At 37.9% G+C, this 21725-nt stretch overlaps 2 protein-coding genes across 6 annotated transcripts in view; one reads left to right on the forward strand and one right to left on the reverse strand.

Moving 5' to 3' along the window:
- Positions 1 to 2623, reverse strand: part of RMI1 (RecQ mediated genome instability 1) — a 3796-nt gene extending 1173 nt beyond the window's left edge. The window contains exons 1-2 of the mRNA XM_044446903.1: positions 2279 to 2623; positions 1 to 1003 (exon numbers count right to left, since the gene is read on the reverse strand). Coding sequence (XP_044302838.1) covers positions 1 to 978 — 978 coding nt within the window. The 5' untranslated portion in view covers positions 979 to 1003; positions 2279 to 2623. The remainder of the gene's footprint in view (positions 1004 to 2278) is intronic.
- Positions 2624 to 2683: 60 nt separating this feature from the next.
- Positions 2684 to 20532, forward strand: HNRNPK (heterogeneous nuclear ribonucleoprotein K). 5 transcript variants are annotated; one of them, XM_044446899.1, is made up of 16 exons: positions 2684 to 2765; positions 4988 to 5052; positions 5145 to 5217; positions 6189 to 6286; positions 6819 to 6875; positions 8151 to 8194; positions 9061 to 9133; positions 9554 to 9667; positions 14180 to 14308; positions 14756 to 15057; positions 15368 to 15422; positions 17419 to 17469; positions 18611 to 18632; positions 18713 to 18795; positions 19105 to 19274; positions 19999 to 20532. In XM_044446899.1, exons 3-16 carry the CDS (start codon positions 5169 to 5171, stop codon positions 20030 to 20032), a joined length of 1281 nt encoding a protein of 426 aa, XP_044302834.1. In that variant the 5' UTR covers positions 2684 to 2765; positions 4988 to 5052; positions 5145 to 5168; the 3' UTR covers positions 20033 to 20532. The 5 variants fall into 5 exon arrangements, with proteins under 5 accessions (XP_044302834.1, XP_044302837.1, XP_044302836.1 ...); XM_044446901.1 differs by lacking the exon at positions 2684 to 2765 and adding an exon at positions 3004 to 3114 and having other exon boundaries at positions 20059 to 20532; XM_044446898.1 differs by lacking the exon at positions 2684 to 2765 and adding an exon at positions 3005 to 3114.
- The last annotated feature ends 1193 nt before the right edge of the window (positions 20533 to 21725 follow it).

Genomic DNA, 21725 nt, shown 5'->3' on the forward strand with positions numbered 1-21725 from the left:
ATCTTCAAAAAGAAAATCATCCAAGGGTAATTCATCAAAATCTTCCATGTTTTCTGAAACTGGGACACTTTGTACTTCATTTTCTACAGTAATTACTATAGGGTCTTGCTGTAAACTGTTCCTGTTATTTGAAGAATGTATGGTAGAATTTATGCTGGTAGTTTTGCTGCAATAACCACTTTCAAATGGGGCTTCATTTATCATTAATTCATCATTTTCCTCAAGACTTGCCAGAAGCTCTTCATCAGAAGGGCCTAGAACTTGGCCTACATCATCTGGAGGTCTTGAAATACCATATTCACCAGTATTTGATCTCACAGCATTAGGCCTATCAACTTCTTCTCCAATTAGCCCAGCTAGAACTCTTTCCATGCTATATTCCTCTACTAAGCTATCTACTTCACCTCCCAACAGTTTCACATTTTCTGGCTTGAGCAAAAGGACACCTAAACGATAAGCAACTATTCCATGTATCATGACTTTTGTACCTGGAGGGAGCCCACTATGGAGAACAGGAACAGGGTGGTATTCCATACCTTGAATGTGATGAATGCCATCAGTCAGGTGAAGCATCAGCATTCGAGTAGGCTTTGCCTCCCAGGACTTTGATGATACCTGTGTATTAGCAGTTATTTCCTCATTTATGGTATTTTTCCCTCTTAACTTCTGCAATTGTGAATAGGCAGGTTGACTCACATCAACAAGTGAATCAATTTGTATGGAATAAACCCCATTCAATTCACCTTTTGAATCATTTAAAATGCAGTCAGGCAAAACAGGGTACTGGAGATCCCTGAGGTCTGTAAGAAGCCACTGCTCAAAAACTTGCTTGTTAATAGAAGCCTGAGCCAAATTGCTACCACCATTTTCTTGCTGAATCCAGTCAATACATGCTTCGAGCCAAGGGGTAGGAACCTTTACATGCCATGTAGATGCTAGCCAAGTTTCTACTCTTACTGCAAGACTTGATGGTGTCATTTTCTTTTGACCATGTGTGAATGCCCTGAAATGAAAAACAACTTATTTGACTGAGCACAAAGATTTCCTACACAGCTGATTAAACAATCTATTTATTGCCCATGGAAGCTCATGCAGAAAATAAGTTGCCTTCTCAACTCTTATATACTTTAATTTGAAATTAAGCTACATTCAATCTAAGTGCTAAACTAGTCAAATACACTGCTAGCTACAAGTTTATTTTGGGAAAGAAGCAGTTACTTGTAGGTCAGTGGCTTTATTTCCTACTACTTCCAGCTGACTGATACACTACCAACTAGGAAAACGTAACACAATACTAACAGCCAAAACCTCTCATTCTCGATGCATGATTCACACTTATCTTACAGTTCCAGCCTATCATATTTACTTAGTATTTACTACCATGCATTCTAGTGCAGCATTATATTTCTCCAGTAGGAGAAATCTAGTACAATAATAGTGTCTTTTAGCATTAATAATCAAGCAGGAAAGAGAATAGGCCAGAAGCAAGCAACAAATATGGCAGGATTTATAAAATCAGCATCTGAACATGTGGTTCTAAATAGGCTTATCCAAACTACAGGAACTCAGTAGGACAGTTGATAAGCGTAACACAACTGTTCCTCAAGGTTTTTACTCTGAAGTAATTCCAGTAATTTAAATAACACCAATACAAGATTAATATTGTCTGAACAGCAAGCTGTGCATATATGCATATGTAAATCAGGTACAAATATTCAATAATAAGTAAAACAAAGTGCTGAATATGCAGGCAAAAAACACAAGTCCAAGATAGTTCTTAGCACTGTAATATGAGGAAGATACAGGGTTCCAAACTTTTTAATCCTGCTCAAGTTCCTGTAGCAATCTCAAAGCTATAAATTGAGGAGGAGGAGGAAAATGTCCACTGGGTACCAGGACAGAATATTTTTGTAAACTAGAGAAGGAAGTTATGTTTGGGATCAGAGAACGATTCAGTTGGTTGCTACAACAAATTCGTAATTTATAGTTGTACACTATTGAGATTAGTTTTTGTAAGTTGTTCGAACAGCTTCGAGAGGCGGGTTGTACACATACCTTCTGGCCCCTGAACTACTATACTGGACAATAATTCTAGAGAAAAACTTCAACCCACGAACAGTTATCCAAACAAAGAGCACCTTAAGGCTGCAATCCTAAACAACCGCTTAGGAGCAAGAAGTCCATTTAATATAGTACGGATTCCTTCTGAGCTAACATGCAGGAGTGGACCGGAGGGCTGCAATCCAAAAAAACACCCATTGTATTTAGCTTGGCTTACTTCTGAAGGAACACGCTCAGGATTGCACTGCATCGAAAAAAACCCGCAAGTCAGTGAGGTTTAAATCATTCTGAGTTTTGGTTTTTACCAATACACGGGTGGCCGCCATCCACTGACGGACACGCTCTTTCCTTTCCCAGCACCTCTAGAAAGGACGCCTTAGCTCGCAAGCCCCCGGCCGTGACAAGCCGCCGGAGTTCGTTCCACCATCACGTAGCTGAAGCCTTCCTCTTTCCCCCCTCCCCCTTTTGTTTTAAGCGGCAAACGACTCAAGAACCAAACTTCGCGGGCTCGCGAGACGTCAGCAGCATCTACTACAGCTCGCGAGGACAAGGCGGAGTTTTCGCCGCCGCCATCTTCTTTCTCTTTTCCCCTCACGTATACGACCTCCGGTCAGGTTTGTTCTCCTTGAACCTGATCAGGCGTTTCCTATAACCGTAACGAGTTGGACTGGGTGTGTTTTTTTTAAATACATTTATTATTACATGTAAGTATTATGCGTTATATCTAGAAGCTAGGAGAACAAGGAAATAAGGGAAAGAAGTAGATGGGGGAGGTTGAAAGCTGGCACACCATCAAAGCCACTGTTTTGGCCGGCCTGAGGCCGAGCTTGCGGCGTTGGCGCGCCGAGGTCCGCCACGGAGGGCGGGACTTGAGAGCACAGCTTCTCCTGGAAAAAGAAGGACGGCTGGGGCAGCCAATTGGAGATCCGCAGTGTATTAGCCGAGCCAATAAGAAGGCGGCCGTGCCTTGTGTGAGTGCGCGCGCGCCCTGCTTCTTTCCCTGCCTGTTTCGCACTCCCAGAGGCGGATTCGGTGGAGTTAGTGTGCTGCGTGGTAAGGAGCTGATAGGGCCTAAGTATAGGGTTCCAATAGTCTCGCATCCCTCGTGGCTGTGGGGAATAGATCTCTATGTATTGGGTTCTCAGCATCGGGCCTCAGGCGTTTTTGGTGTGTATTAGTAGAAGGGAAGGGTAGATTTGTCGCAAGGCTAATATTATTAAGCGCGGGCGGGGTGTTTCAGACCTTTTTCTTAGTTCTTTCCCTTGTCGCTTCCTTGTCTCCTCCTCCCTACTCTTTAGTCTGTCGCGTTTCTTACACTGGGTTCCGTAGCGGTAGCGAAAAGGAAGGCGAGGCGAGTAAAGGAAAGTGTTCGTCCTTTAGCGGTTGCTGCAGAAATCATGGCGGCTGAGGGGTGGAGGGAGAGAAAAAGCGGGGAAGCCAGAGGCGTTTCCTTCTCTTTGGGCCTGTGGAGCCTGACTGAGTCTGATCGGCCGGACGCTCAGTGTAATCTTTTTTTCTGTCCCCAAATGGGGACGGAGACGCCAGACCTCTTTTGTGTCTCTAGGGGCGGAGGGCCCGTCTCCTGGAGCCGCCGCGTGGCGGTACAGCTTCCGTTCCCGGCTCCTCCTAGAAGCTCGTGATCGCCATTACAGCGGAGGCTGCTGCTACAGCCGCCATTTTTAGTCCCGTTGCTTTTCAGCAAAAGCTCGTCAATGTTATACAATTGGACTTGCAAGATTCTTTTTCTCCCTCTCGCCTTGCACGGTCCTACCTCTATCCCATCCGCAGGTTGACGGTTTATGTAGAGGGGTAGCCGTTAAATCCTACCCGCCTGCACCTTTGAGGTTCTTAACTGGAGCGGCTAGGTTTTGTGTTGTAATCCATCCTGTCTGCTGCGGGAAGAGTATAGGAGATCTTTCTTGTTGCAGTAAAGAATGAAATTAAAACCGAAGGCTTGTTATTACGGCACCCTCTCCCCTTTAACATAGAGGCATTATTCTTAGATCGTAATCTCGTTTAGCGCTACCTGCCTAGAATAGCAGTTGTTTTGCTCTGTTGCTAACAACATTGTGAACTGTTACCGTCCAGCGATATCCTTTATTGTAGAAACTGAAATTCTTTTGGAATCGCGATTGTGTGCGTTGGTTGGTTTTCGGTTGCACTTTATGTAGTTGTACCAAACACAAAGACGTAAGAGAAACTCGGTTTTATTTTTGGCAGTAGTAGGCCTATTAATGACAACAATTTTACTTCTATTTCTTATTGAGTGTTGCTGTTTCTTATACTTAATGCACCTTACTGTAATGATGACATTCATTGCAAGACTAAAAACATTAAGTTTCTCTTGCTCTCGAATTACTGACCTGAATTTATGTGCATTATTTCAGGAGGCAAAATTTAATTGGATGGAGAAAATATTTTTTGTATGTTAAATGCTGAAGTATTTCCAAGTGAAAGTTGAAATTACAAAACTGGTGATACTGTTTGCTTTATAGAACTAATCAATGCAGGAATATTCACATACAGAAATGACCTGCTTCCTGGAACAAGTCAATTTATCTGCTTTAAGAAAAATGGAACTGTAGTTAGGATTTTTTCCAATTAAAATAAGTTAAGATTTTCTAACGATTAGGCTGAAATTGACCTCCAACACTTTTGTAAACGGCCCAGAATTGTTTGGCTATTAAGCATTATAGAAATAGAATAGATAACAATTTATCATTTCCTGATTGCAGTTGTTTGCAAAAAATTTTGGTATTGATCGATAATATCACTTTTTGGCAAAAATGTTTGGTAATGCACTCGTTGATACATGCTTGTGTACCTTTTATTTTAATTCTGGAAACCTAATCAGTAGGTTTCTGATTATTTCTAATTCTGGAAACCTAATGGAGACCAACACCTTCATGTATGTTGTTTTTCATAGGCTGTCTGATCTTTTGAGCCCGCCCAGAACACTTAAGCTTTGCTTGGTGAAGCTATATAATATTGGTGAGTGTTGGAAACCAAATATCCCCACCCCATTCTAGCTGCAGAGTTTGCTGCTTTCTTCAAAGCATTTTAATGTAATTATTACTTGACAGGTTTTATTCACAAATCTAACAATAATGGAGACTGAACAGCAAGAGGAGACCTTTACTAATACAGAAACTAATGGTAAGTGTTCTTCTATTAAACCTTAAATTACAGTTCTTGTTGAGTTAACATAGTAACTATAGAACTTAAACAAGTTATTCTAAATTATTCTGAATATACTGAATTATTATTCAGCAATACATATTGTAACTGCTGGATGAGTAAATATTTAATTTTTAAGCTGTGTATACCACTGTTGTGCACTCTGAAAAGGAATATTTTAATTACCTAGCTGGAGTGACTGCGTGAGAGAGACAGAAACAGATAGAATGTTTCATGCAGTTCTGTCCAATGTCATATAAGTGGTCTTTCGCTCATGTAATAGGATTTCCCCTTATACTGTTCTTCCACTGCCCAGCAGATCTGCTTTGGAGCTGATTGGAGGGGAAGGGCTGTAGGGGGAGAAGGAATTCATTCTACCAGTGTTGTTGGTTCTATTGGAGGCTAAAGAAAATGTATTTTTCAAAACATCTCAAGATATTGAAACATCTGGTAGTATGTAAAAAAATTATGGGCTGAATATGTTTCATCTGTGGATACTTAACATCATTATAGGAGTAATCAAAAGTTTTCATTGACTTAATTTATTGTATCATATGTTTGTCCCTTAAACAGGGTTTGGATAGCAATTGGTCTATATTGCTGTTGTTGCAATTTGTGTAAAAGATAAAATAGCTTTTTTATCTTTTCCAGTAATTGCACATGACTTTGTATCTTCTCATAGCTCTCAACAAAATTGGGTATTGAGATCCCAAAGAAGTTAAAACTTAATCTGATTTGATACTGAATGGAAATATCTGTTAATTTTTTTGTTAATGTTGTTCAGCAGTGATAGCTGGTACCTAAATTAATCTTAATTACTAAAAGATGAATTTGTAGTTTTAAAATGTCATGGGTAAGAGCCATTAATCAATACATGTAATGAAGGTACATATACTTTGCTGTTGAGAGCAGCAAAAACTTTTTCATTGTTTTATTCTCTAAATTATTAGGCAAACGTCCTGCTGAAGATATTGAAGAGGAACAGGCCTTCAAAAGGTCTAGGAATACTGATGAGATGGTGGAATTACGCATTCTGCTTCAGAGCAAAGTATGCTACAAGGTTTTTTTTTTGCAAACTATGTACATGGTATTTTGCTTAGATTATTCACATTAGAGAATCTGTGTTTTGTCTAAGGATATATGAATACTGTTATGTTTCAAAAGATGAACACAAAACATTCTTGCAAAGCAGTCAGATTTCTTGGAAGAACTCATAGGCGCCCGTCTAGCTTGAGCTTTTCTGCCTCATTTACTTTTTAAAATGTGACCAAAGTGTATGAAATAAGATACTCACCTGTCTCACACGTTCAAAATAAGCCAGTCTGGCTTAAGTCATTGTGGCTTATTTTCAGTTGTGATGCTTGCAGGGCACCACTTTTCATGTTATTTGAATCTGGGCACCATAACTTGGTTGAAAGGAGAAAAGAACTATTCATTAACATATGGGCTCTTTAAAATGCCACTCTGGCTCATTTTGGGCATATGAATTGGCTTTTATGTCAGTTTCTGCTTCCTTATTTCCATCCATTTTTCTCTGTTTGACATTTTTGGGAAACTAACCTCATGTGTAACCTTTTTAGAATGCTGGAGCAGTGATTGGAAAAGGTGGCAAAAACATTAAAGCACTTCGTACAGACGTGAGTATTTACAAGTTAAACATTGATTATTTTGCAGAACATGGCATTTAGGGCAGTTTATGTAAACTTTGGTAAAATTATGTAGGTGTCTAGTAGAAGCCATTTGTAATTATTTTAAGCTGACGTGCCAGGATATTCCATTGATATAATAATTAAAAAACAGAATAAGTCATATGGAAAGATTCCTGTCCCTTACTTTACAAAAGCATTACACTAAAATGTGTATTTTATTGACTTGCAGTATTGAAGAGCTTAACTTTTCTATTAAAAATAATTCAGTTTCTGGAAGATACTACATATTCTTTACCCAGCTATAGGATGATCTTGGTTTAAACGATCTATCTCTTGGGAGATGAATGGTCAGACTGGCATGATTTTATGTATGGAAAAAGAGCACTGTAGATGCTTCCTAACCTGGAAGGAATTTTCAATAAACATGACTTGACTTTTTTTATAGTGGGTTGACTCTTGTGAATAGACACTAAGCTTTGTAAAAAGCAATTTCTTTATTGTGCATAATCTTCAGTATTTTATAGTAGTAATTTTGGTATTTAATGAAATATTTGGCACTATATCATTTCACATTGTGTTTGATATTTTCATTATATTGTAAAATAAACTCCTGCAGAATGTTATAACTGTCAACTTTAGTTACTAGATCTGAGGTACAAGCAAGAACTGGTTAGCAACCGCATGTACATTAACTGACCTTTCTGAAGCTAGTGTACTTAAAAATTCACCTAAATCCAGATTTCATACATATAATTCCTGGATTAGTGGCTTTCCCAATTTTCCCAGGATTTCAGTAATCTGAATCTCTGCATATTTTGTGTCTACCCTCACGAGCCAGCCTGCTACTGCAACTTATAATGTTAAAAGTAGTTTAGGCCAAGTAACTCATTTTTACAGTCCATAACTGTTAAGCCACAGTCAATGTAGCTATCCGTTATTGTGTTAGTCTTCAGAACAACTTAAGCTTGTTTCATTGAGAGTACTGAGTATAGTTTGTATTAAATTAAAATTTATTGCTTTTCCCCCTCTTCCCTCTCCTTGTTTTTTTGGCCATATATCTCTCCGTTGCCCATGTACTGGATCGACTTGCCCCTGCGTTGCCCACCATGACGTTGGCCCATCCGCCCCTGAACGCCCATGTGAAAACCCTGGTTGGCTATGCCCAAAAATGTGCTCGTTGCCAAACGGGTGCCTTACTTGACAACTTCTGATTGAATGCCCATGCCCAATGCCAACATCCACGAACGCCAATGACCAATGCAGTACAATGCCAGTGTTTCAGTCCCAGACAGCAGTGGCCCCGAGCGGTATGTCCCAACAGTTTATGCCTCACTGCCTGATTAGAAAGAGAGAAATGTATATTATTACCTGCCTTTATATAATTAAATAGTATCCCCGTAGACGGTGTATTGTTTTTTAAGTTTTCTGTCTTATTTTCCCCATTAAGTCTTTTTTGTCACTGAACTTTTACGTGAGTTGCCCACCCAACAATCCACTAATTTTATTTCAATGGAAGGAGCACAGCTTCAATTGTATATTTGCTGCATTGTAAATCAGATTGTTTCAAAATAGTCTCTCGCTCTGCTCTGTCTTTGTGGCCCACCTTGCTCCCCCAGCATTGCCTGTTCATAATTTTTTCTGATGAAATGCTAACTCCTGGTTCACTCTTTCACTTCTCATTTGTGTTGTCTTTTTTGTCTTGCATTTGTATTCGTTTTCTTGCAGAGCCCATTAGTAATCTAATTTCTAACTTGGTCTCATGACCCTATTCCAAATACAATGTTCACAACTTGCATATTCCCATGTCTCCTATGAGAAGGTGTGCCAGTTTAACAATGTAACAGCGAGGGTGTCCTAAATTAATGGTGGCGGGGAACATGAGTATTCACTCCCACTTTCAGTTCTTCGTCAGTTTCTTGTCCACTTAATCTTACTCCTTTCACAAAGCTCGTTCTCTATCTCCAAATCCTTGTTTTAAACTTGTACCATTTATATTATTGGGCATAAACAAAGGTGCATGTGCTGTAACTTCAGTAAGCAGGCTTACTTAAGTGGGGAATATTAACTAAGTTCTACTCAATAAAGTTGACTTAAAATCTATACAATTATGAATGCACAACTTACTTTACTTTTTTCCCCATTTTGTTTGTGACACCTGAACCTTACTTGACAGCATACTGAGTATAAGTGCAGATATTGAAACTATTGGAGAAATTTTGAAGAAAATTATTCCTACTTTGGAAGAGGTAAGTTTGCAGCTTACAGGATAATACATCTGAATGACTTTGAGTGAGTTTCATTTTCTGCAGCTAACACTCCATATCTGTATGGAATGAAGCTTTCTGCTGGCGGTGAGTGTATCTAAGAATTGTGTGTTTTGTGCATCAAAGCAAATTAAGTTTAATTTTACATGGTATGTAGGAATATAGGAAGTTGCCATGGTTCTCTTAATCATGACATGTGGAGTGTTAGAGAGCTGAGTCTTAGTAAGTGGTAAATGTTGTTTGGTGGAATCAGAGAAAAGAAACAGGATATTGTGCTAAATTAAACATGCTAAATCTGGAAATTCATACAGTTGGACAAGTATATTGTAACTATTTAAAATGGGTATTATTTCAAATGTACTTTTTAATGCATTTGTCATTCTCTGCTAATTCTATCTGTAGTATCAACATTACAAAGGAAGTGACTTTGACTGTGAGTTAAGGCTGTTGATTCACCAGAGTTTGGCTGGAGGAATAATTGGTGTCAAAGGAGCTAAAATTAAAGAACTTCGAGAGGTAACAATTCTTTTTTGAATTAAAGTTTAGTATTTTGAAAATACTTTCTTGTTGACCATCCTGTTTGATACAGTTAGTACATATTAATGGATTAAGTTATGGGAAACCTTAGCTTAAGGGGCACATGGGCTTAAGCAGTATGACAACTCATAAGTGAGCAGGATGTGGTGTTGTGTTGTGTGAACCTGCTGGGTAGCTTGTTTTAAGAACATTTTGCTGCATAGCTTGTTTTGTGGGCAGCAGGACAGCCTGACAACTGATGGCCTTTAGCAGTGGGTTATTGGGCCCATTATGAGTTGTTGTGTCATCCAAACCAGGCCAGCATTACCCCAGCATGGTGCAGGAAGCAAAAATTGAGCCATTAGGCACTCCCCCCCCCCACTCTTGCTTAGTTCATCTAGTCCACTGCCAGCTGCTTTAGGATTGCACTAAGTAACAGTCATTACTGGTTCAGTCTCCCACTAACCATGATCCCTTTTTGGATTGTTGCAACGTTCCCTCAGTTTTTAACTATCTCTGAAGTGACAACTTCTCCAGGGTGGCACATCGGTGAAGCTGTAACTTGTTAGTGATTCTGTCCTTTGGCCTGTCCATCTGTCCTTGTTTTTTGTTCTCAAATTTCACACAAATGTCTTTAGATAGATAGATAGATAGATAGATAGATAGATAGATAGATAGATAGATGATACATACATACATACATACATACATACATACATACTTCAGTCTAGCACAATACACATGTGCTCAACTTCAAGAGACCTCACTTAAAAGCCTTGCCAGTGTCTCTTTTCAGAATACAGGAGTCATCATCTACACAGATGAAAGAAGACTACAAGAGGTTTATTTTGTACTTTCTTGACCACTGTCAAAGGGCAAGCTATCAAAAGTTGTGAGTCGTCATTGCTTACAAAAGGGGGTGGTCTATGGATCACCCACATCATAGCAAGATCTTCCTGGAATTTGGAGGTACTTTTGGTGGACCTCATCTCAGTGTCTTCACAGTTTTCTACCATTTTTCCAGATTTAGTTGCTTGGGAAGGAGGAAAGGTGTGACCTGCCCCACCTATGAGTGCACAGAATTTTGATAGTTATCTGTCAAAATTCAGGTTGCTTTTTAAAGGGGATTTTAAGTGGGCTGCCTGTATTTTTTTTGGCCAAGACATATATGCATATTGTACCTGTTGAAGAAACTATTTCGGGAAAAAAAAAAAAAAACTTTGTAGAGGCTTTCAGTACTTTTATAAAGAAAAGAAGCAGGAGCTGGCCAGTACAGAAGTGTTTGCAGCTGGTAAGGGGAAAAAGGGGAAGAAATGAGTTCTGCCATGGAGTCTTGTGGCAGGAAAGAGTGCGGGACAACCCATTGTGAGTCTGATTTGTTGGATACACTGAATATACAATGTAGCTTATGATGTTTGAGCCTTTGCTAAGTTGATAATAGTGCTGTCAGTAAGTGACCCCAGGCAAAGAAACTGTTACCAAGGTAATACTTTCATCTCACCATAGTTTGGCTTGTGGCTATATGTAGATATTGATGCTTGATTAATACGAAGCTCCAGCCAAAACTTTTCCCATACTTGGGACAGGTAGTGCCCTAACTGAAGCTGCACCCATATTCCACAGACCCATAGGACCATGCATACTTGCAAAACATTCCACTTCAACTTTCAAAACCTGTTTGATGCCTATAACAGGGAGATTATTTGGGTGGCTCCTGGTGGTTCACTCATGGCTGCCAGAGCTTAGTTCTGTCTTTGACTTCATGAGGATTTGTAAGTAACAAGGCAGGTTTTTGTTTGTTTACTGAGCTTAGATGCAAGAAAACGGTACAGCTGAACATCACTTAATCCATTTGAAGATCTAATTACTTTGATTTTTTCCTCTTCATGGGGAGTGTGACTTTATTAAGTCTCTTAAATGCTTCATGGCAGATGATAACAGCAGTAGTATCTTTCTGGGCCACTTTCTCCTACCTCACTGGGAGTTTATGGTTATTCCCCATAACAACTTGAGTGATTCTTTAGGTCAGGTCTGTGGACCGGCACCAGTCCGCTGGCATTTCCTGCTGGGCAATGGAAGAGCTGCTGTCATGTGTGCACACAACAGCTGCACCTTGCTTGCTAGGACCAGTGTGGGGCTAGGTCCCCACCTCTTCCTCAGCCCTCCTAGGTTGTGGAGAGGAGAGACACCCCAGTATGAGACAGTGGTCCGCCCCTCTGGGCGGGCCCCAAAGACTGGGTCTTTTCCCTTCCCGGCTATGTTTTCTAGCAGAAAGGGAAATGCTGAGGCGGGATTGTGCTGAGCATTTTCTCAGGCAGGCTGTGCTGGTGTGTATGGGGGTTTGAGTAAGTGGGGTTCATTATATTATTCAACATTATGAATATTAAGTAAATTTGTTTGATTTTGTATTGCTCTGCTGTTAATATTTGAATTTCTATTTGCATTGAGTATAGTATTGCATTTATATTGATTTTGTATTTTGCTATTGTAAATTTTTTGATCAAGTATTGAAAAAAACAGCAGATTTTGCAGTAGTCTTATTTGAATTATATATTGCTCTTTCAAAATTTCAGTTGTATTCAATTACATTTAATTTAATATTTTGTTAGCATTTTTATTGCTCAGTTTCTGGTTATTTTGAGAATTTTCATGTTTGGTACTATATTTAAAAACTAATATGCAAAATGCTATATTATGTATATTATGCTTTTTATTTCTGTCTCAGCAGTCCCCAAAATAATTTCCCTATTTTTGTCAATCCCCAACTGTAAAAAGGTTGAAATCCACTGCTCTAGATGTCTCCTTTCTTGCCCATGCTGCCTTAATATTTGTCTGAAACAGCTGGGTGAGGTCATCCAAGTTCTCCAGCTAGAAGTAAAGCCTGAAAATTGCTAACCACAAGAGTCACAAATGTGAATGGCTGTCAAAGAGGATTAGAGAAACTCATGGAGGATAAGGCTGTCAGTGTCTACTAGTCATGTTGGCTGTAAACTGATTCCAGTATCAAAGACAGTACAGCTGTGTATATCATCTGCCAAGGAACATGACTAAGAGAGTTGTTTCTCATGCTTACCTGGTAGACTGTGCTGTGGATAAAATGCAGATCTAGATGGACCCTTGGTTTGATCTAGCATAATTCTTATAAGATGCCAGTTTTGTTCTAAAATCTTATATGGGTTGGGACCAGCGTATTAAATGATACATTACTAATAGATCACAAATTGTGACACATCCAATGGTTATTGGAAGGATGTTATTTTTCTTCATTTAGGGTGGTTTTTTTTATTTAAGCTGTATGCAGTACACAGCAGGGGTCCTCACTGCAGTGCCCATGAATGCAGTGGCACTAGCAGGCATCTCTTGAGCACCCTGAGAAGGAAATGTATTACTCATATTTATTTATTCTATTTTTGAATACGCATACAAATCATGGAATGCATAGAGCTTTCTAGCAATTATACATCAGTTTTGATAAAGCGGACCAAATATCCAAATAAGCATTTGTTTGAAGGTAGTGTCTGTATGTGAACTGTCCAATATTGTTGCAAAATCCACAGTCTGTTGCTTTTTAGAATGTGAGTGCCTATTTCAGTTTGTAATATTAATCTCTTGTCAAACTGGTGTAGGTACCGTTTACACTGACAATTGGTTAATTTCTATGAAGCAGGTAAATTTAAATGTGTGTGTACTTCGTTTACTTAACAACTGTTCTAATACAAAACGTACTTACGTAGTAATGTCCCCCTCAAAGAAGGAAATCACTCAGTATTGCCAAAACATATTTAAAAGAAACATTAGTTGTAGTGCACCATCAACAATTAGTTGCTTATGAAAGAAATGTTGCATTGTTCAATAGATATGAAAAAGGCTTTTGCTGTGTAAGATGATACCTAAGAGTCATAGATAAAAAGCAACAATTCATTGGAGAGGCATTTTTGTGGTGGTGCCTGCAGCAATTTCTCATAATCTCAAATATGCTTGCAGATCCATCAAAGGTTGGGGACCCTGACATAAAGACTCTTTTGCAGTGTAACTTTAGATTGATGAAATTTCCATAGTTTTTCTGGGTGTAAAGAAATGAGTGAGAGCAACTTCTGGTCCCACTTTTTGGTAATGAAGTCCCATCTTGCCTTTGGAAAAAACTGTTGAGAGCAGATTGGCACTACAGTGGGGTTTGTGAGAGTTAAGCATGCTGAATCTACTCAACTAGATTTTGTAAACTACTTGAATTTGTGAAAGGGTGATTTGTTTCAGAAAGCTTTGATAAATGAAAGATAAAGGCAAATTTCTATATTGTTTGGAAAGGTGGTAACATGCAAAATATAGGTATGTCAATCACTGCAAGATCTATGGAGATAAATTTTAGGAGTTACAAGGTGTGTGTCACAGTTTGTGTCTAATAAACCTCTGTGCAACATACAAATCTTAACAGCAAACTTTGTTAAATAATATCAACGTGTCTTAAGAGTAACAGCTAGTTTTAAAACATTTGTACTATAACTTTCTTGGCAGAACACTCAGACCACCATTAAGCTATTCCAAGAATGTTGCCCTCATTCTTCTGACAGAGTGGTACTAATTGGTGGAAAGCCTGATAGAGTTGTGGAATGCATCAAAATAATATTGGATCTTATATCAGAGGTAATTTAATCTAGGAAACATCATTTCACATATTTTTCCCATGTGCTCTTTTTGTGCAAAACCTAGTTTCTTTGTGCATTAGAAACAGTTTTCTTAGGCTGTAGAAGCAATTTTAGAGTTCTAATTCAAGTTTTAGGGAAGTGTATGATTTCTAGAAATAATATCTATGCATATTTATAGACTGGGTAGTCTTTTCATTGGTACTGTGTAGGCAGGCAAACAAGTTATTTAGAAAGGCTTTTGAGCTGACTTGCTTGATAGATTAGGTTTTAACTGGGACGTTCTGTTTATTTTATTGATGTGGTGGTAATTGTTTTGCTTTTATGTTTCAATTATACTTTTATATTTTAGTTTTGTTAACTTTTGTAGTATCAAAGTCATGATATAAATTTAATATCTTTCAATGGGTTGACTATGTTGAAAATACAAAACTTTTTTTCATTTTAGTCACCAATCAAAGGACGTGCACAGCCTTACGATCCAAATTTCTATGATGAAACATATGATTATGGTGGATTTACAATGATGTTCGATGACAGAAGGGGACGTCCTGTGGGCTTTCCAATGCGTGGCAGAGGGGGCTTTGATCGAATGCCCCCAGGGCGTGGTCGCCCCATGCCTCCCCGAAGAGATTATGATGACATGAGTCCTCGCAGAGGTCCTCCTCCTCCTCCTCCAGGTCGTGGTGGTAGAGGTGGTAGCAGAGCACGCAATCTTCCTCTTCCTCCTCCTCCTCCTCCCAGAGGCGGGTAAGCTAAAAGCTTTCATATAGCAATATCACATTTCAGTATCTGGAGGTGTCATTGTGGGAGTACATAGAACCTAATACTTGGAATTGTATTGCACACAAGTTTTAGGTAAAGTTGAAATGGTTTTGGAAAATGGGATTTGCCAATTAATATGTATTACTGAAAATTAATTTACCCATATCAACAAATTATCTTGCTTATATAACTTAACTGGGGACTTAGTTCATTTGTGTTGAATTGAGAGTGAGGTACAGATGTATGGGTGAATTTTCAGCATAACAGTAAATAAAATCTCTCATTTTGTCTTAAGGGACCTTATGTCTTACGATCGAAGGGGCAGACCTGGTGATCGCTATGATGGAATGGTAAGTCCTGTTTAGTCAGAAAAAAATTGAATACTTAAATACACTCTTTATTAGGGTATTAGCTTTCACTGCAAGAACATAAAGATAGAAGAACCCTTCAAAAAGTATTACCTTTCAGTGGATGTTATAATTATGGCTGATTACTGATCTTGACTTTGTGAAGATATAAACGGGAAATCTTAATTGTTACACTTCTCTAAAGGTTTCAGATGGAGCATGTTGTGCTGCTGGCAATCTATTTGGTGCATAAATATTTAAAAGAACTCAAGCTACAAAAATGTGTGGTGATTTTCAGCTCTATAGTAGGGACTAGAATGTTATTCTGAATGCCTTTTTTCAAAACAAGAGCATGCTCCTAAAATCTGTTTCTGTAGGGGAAAGCAATAACAGGCTAAGTGAAATATTTAGAGTTTACCAGTATTACCCATTTTTATAGCACATGTCTGCATGCAGTCTTGTTTTGCCAGTGAGATTTCTGTGCTGGATCAGTAGCCTTCGATTGAGGACCATTCATGGGAGGCAGTCTAGATTCAATCATGTATATTAAGGAATTGAAAAAGAAACACCAAATGGTGCTTTTAAACAGAATCAGGAAAATGTGCATTTGAGTGTCACTGCCAGATATTAAAATAATCCCTATATATATTAGACAGATGCATGGCTTGTGACTAAATTTACAGAATAGGAGCAAAGATTATATTTTATAACAGCTTTTCCAGTCAATGTGCTTAACTGCAAGCACATTTTACCTGCCTAACTGCTTCAGCAATTTTTTTCAATAATTAATGAGCACTATTTGGATTATGTGTGAGTACTATACCTTGCATTTTTGGATTGCAGCACAAAATATGGTGACTGAGAATACTGTCACTTTACTTTTAAGAAAATATTTGCAGTATATTCACATTGGTGCGATCCAGAAAATTTTCCAACTGGTTTTTGGTGAGGCTAATCATATCTAAGTTTTCAGTCCTTATAGCCACTTAATATGGAAATAAATGCAACTCACTTCAGTGGTAGTAAGTGCAAGATTATTTCAGTGTGCTCATGTGCATCTTTCACTTACATATTCCTGGGAACTATTGGCAGTATATAGATTTTCAATAATTGCCTTTTTACCAGGAAGAAAATAATATAGCAATACATTACTGAATTCTTGTGACTTGGTTCCTCTATCTCTATGGAAAGATGTCTAAAAAGAAAAAGCAAATGTCTCTTGCTGGCTGGGTGATAGTCTGGCAACTGTTTCCTACAGTAAAGCATTAGTATCCTTTGGCACAAGCAAAGATGGAGGATGACCAGGCTTTGTATTACAGGCATTCTAAGAGAAGTTCTTTAGGTGTTAGAGATATGAGTTGGATCCTGACTTTGATTCATTGGTGTTTTGACGGTGTGGGGGAAGGCATGGTTTTCTCCCATTCCTCCTCTAGCATTTAAGTGCCGTCTTCCACATTGTTCTGGAACATTGGAAGTCCCTCCAGATGAGTGTCAGATTTTAACTACTTGCCATCTGAAAGAAGCGTGGGAGTCAGTGAAAATTGTCATTCCATCCCCTTCCTTCACTGGGAAACTCTGGATCCAGGTTCCCTCTACAAGCAAAAGGAGCCCTTCATGTTGGCATAGTCTAGATTCAGCCACATGAATCTGTATGATATTTTGGACTGCAGAGCTATAGTTGACTGTAGATTAAATGCATTCTTCATATGAATGTGAGCTTTAAATTGCTGCTTTTCCAAACCCATATTCTCATCTTGTTTGCATAATGAAATACTATATGAAAATAATAATTTATATAGTTTGCAATAGATATAAAGGTCAGTGAGTTAGATCTCCTGTGCTTGCTTTTCACGTGGTTATACCCTGTGTACAGGTGCATATATCTTTCTGGATAACTTGTGTTTATGTGAAGACAAAGACTGCTGGTGGTGTTTTCCCTGTTGTTCACTTTGTTCATTTTGTTTTCTGTTTCTTTTTGTGCTGCACCCTGTTTGACAAGATGATGCAATGTCATGTTAATGCTTGTGATGACATAGAAACACCAGAAATGGTGAGTACATTTAGTATCTGTTTAGTTAGATTTGATCTCTCGCAGCTTTTGGGGAGAATTTATTCACCATTGCCACTAAAGCATTTTCTTGATTTCCTGACACAGTGGGAGGGGCTGTGAGGAGTTAAGTTTTGCTATTGCACTGCACATAGCATAAAATTTCAATTTGTGTGTGTTTGCTGAGTTTTAAGCAAGTAAGGCAGCAATCCTGTAATCAACGTAACTGGAAGTAAGTGCCTTTGAACTCTGGAACTTCTTAATGAATGATTCAGGATTTCACTGCAATAATACTTGGCAACATTTCCCCTTGACTCTTCTTCTGGAGAGTTGTATTTGATTTATTAATAGAGAGTGTAAATACTTTGTTGAGATAAGTTGCTCCAAAAGATTACCCAGCAAGTATTTAATTTGTGCTGGAATACCCTATATATGTTGTATGGACAGTTTGGGAGAGGACATAAAGCATCACTTTGAACTGTTAAGGTATTTTAGCTTTTTTTATTCCTTAAACTTAAGTAGTAATCCAGTCTTCCTAATAATTTTCTGAAATGTGTGTACATCCACTCAGTTTTAGGTCTGGAAGCTTAAAAGCTTTCATTTTATTCTATTCCACTTAGATATGTTATGTTTTGGACAGGGTTGTATGATAGTGCTTGTTTCTGAAAGCGTGTGTACAGACCCTCATTTTGAGCAAAAAAAAGTGACAAGCCATCTCATACTAGCCTAATTAAACCTGAACTGTAAAACTTGCCTGACTAGAATCAAGTATTCTTCAATAACAACTACTTCATATCAGAATTGATTTCTCTAAATCTGATTTAGCATACTTCATGCAGTTTCTTAATCACAATGAAAATATTTTAGAGACATTTATTTGTAGTGGCTTTTTCCAAGCCTTGAGAAAGGGGTTCTGTAATGTGGCCTTTTCGCCGCTCTCCTACATGCAACGTCTCAGTCTGTAAGGTTGATAATATCTGGAGCATGGCTTTCTTTTTAATGTCCTGAAGGATGCATGGGTACATAATCCTGTGGTTTTATGACAATTCAAATTAAATATATTTTCCCAACACATGGAATTTTATTGTGTCAGTCTAAATTACAGTCACTAAGAACAGTTTTGTTTTGTTTTTCTTTTAAATAGTTTGAGGGTGGATCAGGATATGGTAAGTTTTTATGCATATATATATCTAGTACACAATTCAGTTTGTTCATTAAAGGATTAGATGCATACGTTTTAAATTAGATTATTCTTATGCAGGGGGTCGTGGCTCCTACGGCGATCTTGGAGGACCCATTATTACAACACAAGTAACAATACCCAAAGATGTAAGTATATATATTCTTTTTAGTTAAAATGTTTTTCAATAAAACTTGAGGCATGTGGTTTTCTATCTTATGCAATGTGTTGGACTTAAGACTATCTCCAGGTCATATTTTATGATTGGATTCTGTTTTGAGTATAAAAATAATAGGTGATTTTCATTTTTGCTCTTGCACTGGTTACTGAACATAGTGACCAAGTTTTTTAATTACTTGTTACATTGTAATTGCATATGCTGGGGCAATAGCTTAGTGGTATGCTAGAATATTGAATTATAAGCCGCTGATAAATAAATGAAGAATCTTTCTTTATAGCTGGCTGGCTCTATTATTGGAAAAGGAGGCCAGAGGATTAAACAGATACGCCATGAATCAGGAGCTTCAATCAAAATTGATGAACCCTTAGAGGGCTCAGAAGATCGGATAATAACTATTACAGGCACACAGGACCAGATTCAAAATGCACAGTATTTACTGCAAAACAGGCAAGTTGCCATTCAGCTGCATCTGTGATTACATATAGACTTCTTACTGAACTTTCTCTTTTGTATAATACATCTTTTTGTAAGACAGCATCTGTAAACATTAAAGTAATAGTTTATACTAACTTCTGCACTTGGTAGTATGCCTTTCTCTTCTGTTTTTCATTCTTACTCAATGAAGACACCCTCAAAACTAATCTTGCTGGAAGTGACTCTAACCAAGCAGTCCTCATTTCTCTGGTGAAAACTGCTGCAAAAAATCTACTTGTAATCTATTACATAGAGCCTGTAGAAAATATAGAAGATTTCAGTGGATGTTGGTCTAGTTCTGTGTGGAAGACTAGTGATTTTGTTGTTTTTAGATAACTAAATCGACAACAAATCGCAGTCTACCATATGGCACAGGCCATGCCTCTACAGGACAAGTTGACTATTGGTGCTGTTAATGCAGCATTTCACACCTCACTGGCATTGCTTCCTTTTCTGCCATTTATAACAGCTTTAGATTTTACTTGCTTTGTTTCCTTTAACATTAGCTGTCTAGTGAGCATCTTGTAATTTATAGTTCTAATGTTTGATTGTAGATAGCTACTAATTATAAATTGTAATATTTTATCCAATATGTATTGTTTGCTTTTATTAAACTTTTAAATGTATTTGTGAATATTGATTCAAGTTGTTTGTGCAACCATTCTAATACATGCCTTTTTTTTCTTTTTCCTTATAGTGTGAAGCAGTATGCAGATGTTGAAGGATTCTAATGCAAGATATTTTTTCTTTTTTATAGTGTGAAGCAGTATTCTGGAAAGTTTTTCTAAGACTAGTGAAGAACTGAAGGAGTCCTGCATCTTTTTTTTTTCTTAAATCTGCTTCTGTTTAAAAAGCCAACATTCCTCTGCTTCATAGGTGTTCTGCATTTGAGGTGTAGTGAAATTTTTGCTGTCACCAGATGTAATGTTTTAGATCTTTACATATTAGGTGGGTGGGAGTGGGGTGGCTTGCGAAACTAACATTGGTATTTTGAAACAGCAGCAGAGAAGGTGAATTTTATTTTTGTTCTATGTTGGTTGTAAACTGTAATGTTTTTTCTGTCATTTGTGAACCATCCGCTTTATACTTTTTTCTTTGTTTTGAACAAGAGTTGGGGAAGAAAGTACTGGTTGGTAGTCCATTTACCTGGCATCCATTCAAAGCAGTGTGCAGAATGTAATGCTCTTTTGTAAGATGTTTTATGATTTTAAAAATAAATTTAGTGAACCAATTCTTGTAGTCATTTCTTTACGCATTATTTCAGTAGCTAACACCATCTACACCTCATTGGGCTTGGTTTTTTTCCCTTTATATACCAGAGAAGCAGAATACCCAATTTCAGTGTTTGGCAAATGAGGAGTATTGATGATAATGCACTGACTCCAAATGTTGGTATGTGTTGAACTGAAAAATGTTACTAATGTATGCCCCTAAATATTGTATTGCAACATGTTGGTTTGAATAAAATCTTGCAAAACTTGTTTTCTAATGACTAGCAAGTAGAGAATAACAGAAATTTAGTAATTTCTAGCCTTGGCATTTTTGCCCTTATACAATTGTAACTTGTTAAATATGTTTCCATTGTATAAAGACTTGAATGAAACCATTGTATCTTCCAGTTGATTTGCATAGGAAATGTGTGCAAAATCAAAAGAACCTCTGGATGTTTTCATGTAAAATCTCAGCATTTGTATTGATTACAAATTTATTTCTCTTCTTGAATAAACATTGTAATAACAGCTGGATGTGATGAATCCAGTTTCCGGTATCTGCTCATGTTCTGATCTACAGTCCATAAATGTAATGCTCACAATAAATTACAAACCAAATAGAGATCATCTATGTCTTTGGTAGCCCTGCTTCCAAAACAATTCACAATAAGTGTCATGCACTTTACAAAAAAATTTAATTGTGAGATAACTTGTTTACAAGCAGGAACACGCATTTCATAGACGTTTTGACACAAGCTTCCATATATGGCAATCTACCTAGCTAGAAGCCTCAACTCAATGGAATTTTAAACTGAATATACGTCCATACTGCCTATAGCCCAAAGCCCTCTGGGCAGTTCACAACATTAAGTCACCCATCCAAACGCTTGAATCAAAGTCATTTAGAAACCTCACCAGCTTAAAACCAGTTTTGGCACTTTGGGCATGGAGTTGTTTGCTTGTCAACCCTTCATAGCTGGTTGGTAGTGGTGTATAGAGGTTAGGCATTCCAGAATCTTAGCTGCAGCCTTCATTGCTTTTTGTCAATGAAAACTGTTAAGCTGTTTTAACTCGTAACACAGAAACTGCACTACTCTTCTGTGTTTGCATTCCCACACAAGCTAAATTTAACGAAGACAGTATTTCCATCACAAATGAAGCTATTTCCGTTGTGTTTTCGATACTTTTGGGAATGGGGGACACATCTATGTTT

This window comes from Varanus komodoensis, unplaced genomic scaffold (genome assembly GCF_004798865.1).
Source record: "Varanus komodoensis strain SLA01 unplaced genomic scaffold, ASM479886v1 scaffold5, whole genome shotgun sequence".
In the NCBI taxonomy this organism is placed as follows: Eukaryota; Metazoa; Chordata; class Lepidosauria; order Squamata; family Varanidae; genus Varanus; species Varanus komodoensis.

Bases quoted from the DNA above. Each gene is read 5' to 3' on its own strand.
- HNRNPK (XM_044446899.1), top strand. From the start codon at position 5,169: ATGGAGACTGAACAGCAAGAGGAGACCTTTACTAATACAGAAACTAAT. The intron at 8,195-9,060 runs GTATGTCCCAAC...CTTACTTGACAG, and splicing joins GACAGCAGTGGCCCCGAGCG to CATACTGAGTATAAGTGCAG. The intron at 19,275-19,998 runs GCAAGTTGCCAT...TTTTCCTTATAG, and splicing joins CAGTATTTACTGCAAAACAG to TGTGAAGCAGTATGCAGATG.